The following is an 8977-nucleotide window of genomic DNA, read 5'->3' on the forward strand; positions in this document are numbered from 1 at the left end:
GTGGACGAGGAGGGTGAAGGCATTGTCGACGCACCGAAAGGAAGAGCGGGCAATTACACCAACGCCAATGACATCTTACTATGCAATACTTGGTTGCAAGTGTCGAGGGATCCATCCGTTGGAGGTGATCAAAGTAGAGAAGCTTATTGGAACCGGATGAAGGAACACTTTGATGCTCGCAACATGAGTGGAATTGACCGCTCCAACCGATCACTTAGGTCCCGGTGGTCGACAATCAACTCGGATTGTCAAAGGTGGGCAGCCTGTCAAAAGGCGGTTGACAAGTTGAACCCAAGTGGCACAAATGAGGACGATAGAGTAAGTGCCATTTCATCTTACATGTTGGTGCTAACTTGCTTTGTTTTGCTTGTTGTTGGTGCTAACTTGCTTTGTTTTCATGTAGTACAACATTGCGCAAAATTTGTTCAAAGAAGAGGAGAGGAAAACCAAGAAGGGGAAGATCAAGAAAGGAAGGTATTTACTTTGCCTCATTGCTATGAAGTGTTGAAGGATGATGAGAAATGGAAGAAGCGTGAAGATTTGGATGATTTGCATTTGAGCGACAAACGGAAGCGAACAATTAAGTTGGATGATGATGATGAGGAGGATGATGCATCAAGTGATGACGGCAAGAGAAGCCCCACACCCAACTCGGTTTCATACTCGAAGCTAAAGCGACCGGACGGGTGCAAGAAAGACAAAACCTAAAAGAAGAAGAGGAAAGGAGATGATGAGCTCAAAAATGCTATGGAAACTATTGTGAAGGCAAGAAAAGAAGCCAACAAGGTGAGGAAAATGGCAAGGACCCAAGATGCCGCGGCCGAGGAGAGAAGGTTGGCGGCCGAGGAGAGGAGGGTGGCGGCCGAGGAGAGGAAGGTGGCTTTGGAGGAGAGGAAGGTGAGCAATGAGGAGCGAACTAGGTTGTTGGAATGGGAGAAGCACTTGTTCTTCTTGGACACAACTAACTTCAATGCGGCGCAAAAGGAGTATGTCAATCTTGCCCAAGAAGAAGTCTTGATCCAAAAAGAGCCATGGTTCATGCAATGGGTGGCGGTGGCCTCGGCGCCATGGGTGGCGGTGGCCTTGGCGCCATGGGTGGCATGGGTGGCTTCGGAGGTACCGTGGGCGGTTTAGGTGCAATGGGAGGCATGCCTGGCTTTGGAGCACCCCCCGACGCTATGGCCACCATGGGAGGCATGAGTTTTGCTTCTCTCATGGGAGGCATGGGTGCACCTCCGGTTGCCACGGGCGGAATGTCTTTCGATGTGCCTCCTCGCACACATTCCCATGAAGATGCCGTTGAAGATCTTGCCAACACCGTCGGAGCTTCACGTGATGCGGTGCGCGATGAGGAGAGGGAGGAAGATTCATCTTCGGAGGCGGAAGAATCGTCTTCCGAAGATGAGGACAAGGACGAAGACGAGGACGAGGAATGATGTGTCTTTCATTTGTGTATTGAACTTGATTTGCATTTTGAACTTGGTTGGATGAACTTGTGGGCATGATTTTAAACTTGTGGGCATGAACTTCATCAACTTGTTTGTGTGAAACTTTTATTGTGTTGAAAATGTTTATCATTTTGTGTTGAAAATGCCATATGCAATGCACCAGCGAGTCGCGCGCGCTGCATTTTTGCACGCTGCTGGAGCCAGCGATGCGCGCGCGGCATATCTGTTTTTTGCGCGCGGCGCGACCGGCGCCTGTTGGAGATGCTCTGAAGATGCAATACTCTCCTGATCTGCATGGCAGGTTGATACTTGTCTTAATGTGTTCCAAGTGGCTTATTCGGGTAAGCAGAGATGTTGTCCTGCTGAGCATCTCCTGAGGAACACACCTATATGAATTTGACTGTTAAATGTCGCGGTCTGTGAGAATTGGGTGTTCTCTAATAAATTCATGAAAGGCCCTGAAGTATGACGTATACGCTCCACCCGCGGGGAAGCCTTGCGGCAGCCCAGTATCGATCAAGAATTTGTGTGAACCTAGTCTCGCAGGAAACTTATAGTTCAAGGCATAGTCCACTATTCAAGTTGTGATCTAGTGTAGTATAAATTTCTAAGTGAAAGTTCAACTTTACAGTCTTCACTGAGTACCGGTATATAAACAATGTTTTGGAACTAAATGATGAGATGTGCCAATGAGATTTTGTGGGGGATTATTGGAATTTTGCTAGTAGGCCTTTGGCCCAAAGCCCAACTAAAATTTTGAAATTCTCTTGGCCCATTCATGCACACATGTGAGTGAAGTGAGTGAGACTAAAGTTTAGTCCCACCACGGAAGTTGAGTGAGAGTTGCACATCTTTATAAGGTGAACTCTTCTATCACTTGTATGAGCATGAGAAGAGGAGACCTACACGCGCGTTCCTCCTCCTCGCTCGCCTCGCCACGCCTCGTCACGCCGCGACACGACGCGCCGCGGGATTGAGCCGAGCCGAGGACAAAGCTATGCACGTTGTCTATATTTTTGCTGCTCGGGAAAAATTAATGAGTCGGAACCGTTTTCGATTCTTTTGGATCACGACTCGGACGTGGGGTTTACCCTAGTCGCCACCGTATCATATGGTTTCGCACCACCGTTCCAGATCATTGTGCCGCCACGCAAGTCTTCTCCATCCCTCCTTTTGGCGTGCACCGTAAGAAGGGACAGCAGGCCTCCGGAACCCCGCCTCTCATGATCCTGTACGGTAGAGGGGTGATCAGGTTTTTGGGAGCGCACTCGCGCGACTGCTGGCAGCGACGACTTCGCGAACAACGACTTCTTCTCCGACCTCGGCAACCTCATCCTCGACGACATGGGCGACAACGTCAACGCAGGCGGTGCTGCTCCTGTTGCATCGTATGTGATTCTATCCTTGTTCGAGATCGTGGTAGAATTCATGTTTCTAGTATGTGCCCTAGATGTGATATGTTCATCTACTATGCTAGCTCACATGATTAGTTTAATATCTGTTAGTACTATCATGATTTATCTTCTGTTTATTCGGATTAAATTTTGTAGTAATTTGCTCTTGTTTTGAATAGTTATGAATAATTGGTTGCAGTGGGTGGAAGTAAACAACGAGGTTGGGAGTTAGTGATCTAAACGCTCTAATAATACTCCCACCGTTCCAAAATAGATGACCCAATTTTGTATTGTCATCTATACAAAGTTGGGTCATCTATTTTGGAACGTAGGGAGTAGTTTACAGAGGGAATATTCTTTAATCTTTAAAAAAGAAAAATACCTTATATGATCAAATAATCATACTGCTTTTTTAATACGGGTTGTGAGGGGTGTGCCGAAGGGCTCCGCAGATCACACGCAAGCAGCATGTGAACGCAGATCTTCTAGTCAAGCAGAGAAAAGGCGACGCGGCAGGCGGCACTGCAACAGTACAGACAGCACGCCGGGCAGCATGCATGGTGGTTACCACATGCAAGGTTAGACGCGTTGCCTATTTGGCAACTTTTTTAGCAACTGGGTACGTACGTAGTTGTTAATTTGCAACTGGGTACTGTAGTTGCTAGTTCCTCGCCGATTCCTCGTGTCTTTTCTTTTTTGTTTTTGTTTTTTGCAGGGGTTCTTCGTCTCTTAGAGCTAAACACTTTCCCGCTGCTTCCTAGAAATTGCTGCACACTTTCGCGCATCCTCTCCTATTAATATCACGACACGTCTCGGTTTCGCATCACTCCTCCTTCACCTGTTGTTGCATTTGAAGATCCATCTACACCCACTCTCTCTCTCTCTTCAGTTGGCTCTTGGTCCGCTAGCTCAATTCTGCCACACAACAACTGAAGGGAAATTGATAAGCGGAAGGTGGTATATATATATATTCTAATTTATGGTGGGTTCATGAATCGGCGAGTCCCACTCAGATTTCCTGGTTTGATTCCTCCGCAGGGGTAAAACAATGGAGATGGTACAGTCAGCACTTGTGGCTGAGGCCGTGAGCGCAGCCGTGTCCTTCCTGTTCACCGGCCGCGGGGAGAAGGCGTCGCCGGAGCGCCTCATGGAGAGGATGGAAATGGCGCACACAAGGCTGTCTCTGGGGCTCGAGAGGACCAGGAGGATGCCCATGACCATCATACCGTTGTTTTGCCTAAAGAAGAAGCTCAAGGATGCGTTTGAGGAGTGCGATGGTCTGCTCGACAAGGCGAGGGATCTCCGGCAGGTGGTGCCCTCTTTTCCCACAAAGATTATGCAAGCCGTCCTGCCCTCTTTCGTTGTCCCGAAACAAGATGTGCTGAGCAGCTCTGTTGTTGGAAGATTTGAGTGGCTTGCCGAGGAAGCCGACAAGTTTGTCAGGGACGTGGAGTCCGGATCGTCGCTTTCTCACTACAGGTTCCTGAACCCTCTCATCGGGCAGCTTCTTGAAGGTAAAAATATCCTCTACCACAAGGTGCAAAGAAGCCAGTCGTGTTCTCTTGGCATATGGCCGGTCTTTGTGGAAGAGTATGGCAGGGTTGCAAGGCTAGCTTTTCTTTATGAAGACCGCATGGCGCCGCATAAAAGTTTTAGGCTAATGTTGGCTCTGAGACTGTACGAGAGCACAAACATAGTTGGAGTTGCCGCGCAGTGTTTGCAGTCAATTGGAGCTCAGTTCAAGCCTATGGCCAAAGTTGGAGCTGGGGAACTCACTCGATTACCTACACAAGATGTCATGTACTGTGATTCAGTCGATTCGCTATGCTGGGATGAGATAGTCCGAATGACTACAAAATGGAGTCCAGACCCAATGTGTTGCATAGCAAATGGGATCAACAAGCCATGTGCTAACAATACCATCTCATCCGAGTTGACAGGCAGGTTCCCACAAGAAGTGATGTTCGTTTTATTCAAGTGTTGTTTTTCAGCTTCTGATCACTGCTCGAGGAGCTCAAGTAATGAAGCCTATATCAACACCATAAGAGCCTGGCCACCTCTAAAGCTGTCTGTTGGCTTTGCACCTCATATCTCGCCCAACCTCCCGGACGAGAGTAGCTTACACCAAATAGAAGAGGGGATAAGAAGAGAGGCAATCGATTATTTCATTCAACACCCAGAGCTGACGGACTATGAAATGGACTGGAACTCAGCACATGGGTGGGCTAGTTTTCGTGTTTCGAAGCCGATCACTGAAACTAGGAGAGGGTTGAAGAGAAGGCGTTAGAAGTTCAGACTTGAGAGCAGAGAAAAGCTTTCTACTGTATTTGCTTAAATAGCCTCTATCAGATGGTGATGTGCTTGATATATTATATGCCTGTGTCTTGTGAGCCTGCTGGCACGGGGCTGGCTAGTTGCTTAATTCGGATCATGTCTTATTTAAGCATTGGAACTATATGTCTTCATCTGTTTCCTCTGTTAATGACGTGCGATACGCGGCGGATCTAGCGACGGCGCGCATCGTTCATCTACACGACGGCGAGCTCCTCCTCCGGGGAGATGCCCTGCGCCTCGTCCTATTCGACGATGAGGACAGGGTGATCGACGCGCGGGCACTTCGTGAGCACGAGTCAGTGGATATTGGTTTCGTCGCCTTGTTCCCATGTTTTTTTGCGAGGATTATGGACAGGATTCCGACGACCGCCGGAGTGGATCCACCGCGGGTCGGTGGAGGATCAGACCAGAGCAATGTGACAGACCCTACGGTACACGGCACAGGGCGTCGCGCCACCGCACCCGACCCATCACGCATGGGGCCGAGGGGGAGGCGTCACCAATGGCAGATGCCGACCACGTGGACGGCGATCCTGGACGCCTACCACCACGTGATGCGCCGAGGGGGAGTACACAAGCCAAATCTCACCTACCTCTTGACCTAGACGCTGCCCTCTCGCATTTGTGGGCGGCGTGGCAGAACCCTAGATCTGATCCCCCTTCCTCCTTCTCCTGGTGGCGGGGAAAAATTGGCGGTGATTGCAGATCGTTCACCGAGATCGTCGCATCTCCTTCGCGCCCGCCAGATGCAATGGCTGACAAGGCGGGGCAAGGATTCTGTGGCGACCGTGGGGAGGGATTCGGTGCTGGACGCGCAGGCCGCGGCGCGGGTCGATTTGACCGCGGCGGTGGGCGCTTCGATCACGGTGGTCGGTTCGACCGCGGTGCGGGCAGATTCGACCGCGCGGTGGCCGTTTCTCATGGCGGAGGGACTCCAACAACAACAACATCGACAAGACTGGCATCTCTGACACGTCCGAGGCCTCGCGTTGGGAGGCGGCGGCAGCGGCGACAGAGCGACAGAGTTCTAGCTCCGGGGGGCGTGTGGGTGGAGAAGAACAAGGGCTCGGCGGCTTCGGGTGGAGGGAGCTCGCACCAAGCCACTGAGCCGGCTCCAGCAACTACTACTCCTTCGACCTCGAGGGCCATGGCCAAAAATCAAGTGCCCCCTTCCAATTCTGGTGATCTCTGTCCCATGTGCAAATCTGTTGGTCGTGCTCCGATCCGTTGCCTGTTAGCTTTCTGTAAGAGATCCAGTAAGTTGGGTCATCTAGCTTCTATATGTGTGGAATTCTTGCCATGGGAGTGTATCGCTCCTATGTGTGCATTTCAAGCTAGGAGACAGGGTTTTTTTATGTGCATGACTATTGTTCAGTAGAGCAGGCTAGAGAGAGATCATGCAATGTTATTATCACTGTGCTGAAATGGAACCCTACTGTGAAGCAGATGAACGATGCGTTCTTCCTTTATTTGGGTAAAACCTGGAGGTGCTCTGCTAAGTTAGTGGAGCCTGGTGTGTTTATAATGCGATTTCCGAACACTAGAGAGGTGGAAAAAGCTTGTTATAGTGATCGCATGACAATGAAACCATGCAGGACAGTGGTGAGGGTTACTAGATGGAATCATGATGATGGTGCCAAGGGTATTCTTGAAAAAGCTTGGTTCAAGGTGGGCGGGATCCCGATGGACAAAAGATGTGAGAGGAATGTAGCGTTTGTTTCATCTCTGGCAGGAGTCTCTCTTGAGATAGACATGGCTACCCTGCATCGTCCTGATTCTGTTAGAGTTAAGCTTGGGTGTCGCAATGTGGATGAAATTATCCCAGTGGCTGAGTCAGTCCTGGGTGATCGCTTCTATGACTTCACTTTTTATGTGGATCAAGTGCTGGTGAGAGACCCAGACAGAATAAAGGAGGGCTGGGGGTGAAAGATCTCCACAAACAAAACATATCACTTTTAGCAAAGTGGTGGTGGAAGTTGGATACAGGGGAGGGGTTGTGGCAAGATGTGGTGAGAGCAAAATATCTTAAGAACAGCTCATTAGCTACTCTGAAAACAAAATTTCATGACCCCCCTATCTGGAAAGCCTTGCTTAAAGTAAAGGAGATGTATATGGCCGGGAGGAAAGTGATTGTCAATAATGGCAATGTTGTCAGGTTGTGGCATGACCCCATTGGCACCCACCCACCTCTGGGGATCACCTATCCGGTCTTGTTCAGTATTGCTAACCACCAGGACAATACTGTTGCTCAGTTTATGAACCGTGCTAGTGGAGATATGTTCAGACGCAGGCTGAATACAGACCTATGTTATCAATTCGATGAGGTCAAAAAAATTGTTGACAGCATTGACAGGCTGAATACAGACCTATGTTATCAATTCGATGAGGTCAAAAAAATTGTTGACAGCATTGACACTTCGGCTGGTCCAGATAAGATTGTGTGGGCTGTTGGACCCAAAGGCAAATACACCACTAAATCCATGTATTCTTATCTGGAGAGAGATCTTGCTGGCTGTGACTATAAATGGATTTGGAGGGCCGGATTACCTACCAAAATCCAGTTTTTCCTTTGGCAGCTTTTCCAGGATGCTGTCCTAACTAGGGATGTTATGAAGCGTTGAAACTGGGTTGGCAACCCCAGTTGTTCTTTCTGCGATTGCAGAGAAACATATCTGCATTTATTCTTTCTCTGTGCAGTGGCAAGGGTAGCCTGGCGTACTGTGGGGGCGATGCTTGGGACCGACTTATGTCCCAACAATTTGTGCCAGTTTTACTCTTGATGCTATGCATTTCTTCCTCAAGGGGAACGATATTTCACTGCGGGGCTGGCGGCTATATGCTGGGCTATTTGGAATCGTAGAAACCAGGCTACTTTTGAATTCAAAAAATTATCATCTTCTTTCGAGATTGTTTTCAATGCTTGTATGCACCTGTCTTATTGGGCGGGTCTTCTGAAGGGCGAAAGGCGAATGGAGCTGGAGCGTGGTGCGATGATTCTGAAGGAGAACGCTAAAAAGATGATGAGACTCTGCGCGACTGCACACGCGGTTGACGCCGTGGAGTGATCAGGCCGAGATGCCAAAGTCATTTGGAAGCCTTTTGGAGTGATCGGGCCGAGATATCAAGGCATTTGGAAGCATTTTGTGGAGTCTGTTCTCCCCATGTTCTACATAACTGTGCTGCCTTTGTGTGGGTTGTAATGTGGTCTGAACTTAGTTTGGTTCGTTGCGTGTTGATGGTGCTTCACGGTTTTCGCCTTGTAGTGGGCGTTTCGATTGCGAGCGCCCACAGCGGGTTTCCCTGAAGTGCTTGACCTCGCTTTTTCCCTTTCCCTTGTTTGAATTTGGAAATGGCTGTATTTCCGTTATATTTTAATGGAAAGGGGATTAGCCCGGGTCCCAAAAAAAATGTGCTTTACCTTCAGACACAATCATGGTTTGTGTATGGCTTGCAAGTCTGAATCTGTTTGAATCATTGTCAGAATCTGTTTACTACACATACTCTGTCGGCTCTGCTCTTGCTATATACTCCCTCCGTAAAGAAATATAAAAGCGTTTAGATCACTCTAAACACTCTTATACAGTATTTCTTTACAGAGAGAGTATTGCATATCTTCAGACAGAATCGTATAACCTCCTGTACTGGAGCATTCAGCAAGATACGGCAGAACTAGGCTAATCTGATGAGCCCCAGGCTGCAGCGGCCTCCTCACAGAGCGCCTCGTGGATTTAGGAGGAGATGACACTAATCAACCCCTCCCCTCTACCGCCTACAGGTTCAGGAAATGCAAGCAGCTAGCAA

At 49.0% G+C, this 8977-nt stretch overlaps 1 protein-coding gene across 1 annotated transcript; it reads left to right on the plus strand.

The window, feature by feature from the left end:
* Nucleotides 1-3647: 3647 nt before the first annotated feature.
* LOC125555569 (uncharacterized) lies at nucleotides 3648-5310 on the plus strand. The gene is made up of 2 exons (XM_048718478.2): nucleotides 3648-3796; nucleotides 3881-5310. The coding sequence occupies exon 2, from the start codon at nucleotides 3891-3893 to the stop codon at nucleotides 5127-5129; it is 1239 nt and encodes a 412-aa protein (XP_048574435.1). The 5' UTR covers nucleotides 3648-3796; nucleotides 3881-3890; the 3' UTR covers nucleotides 5130-5310.
* Nucleotides 5311-8977: the final 3667 nt, after the last annotated feature.

The sequence above is a fragment of the Triticum urartu genome, chromosome 5A (genome assembly GCF_056163025.1).
Source record: "Triticum urartu cultivar PI428250 chromosome 5A, HENAU_Tu73, whole genome shotgun sequence".
NCBI lineage: Eukaryota > Viridiplantae > Streptophyta > Magnoliopsida > Poales > Poaceae > Triticum > Triticum urartu.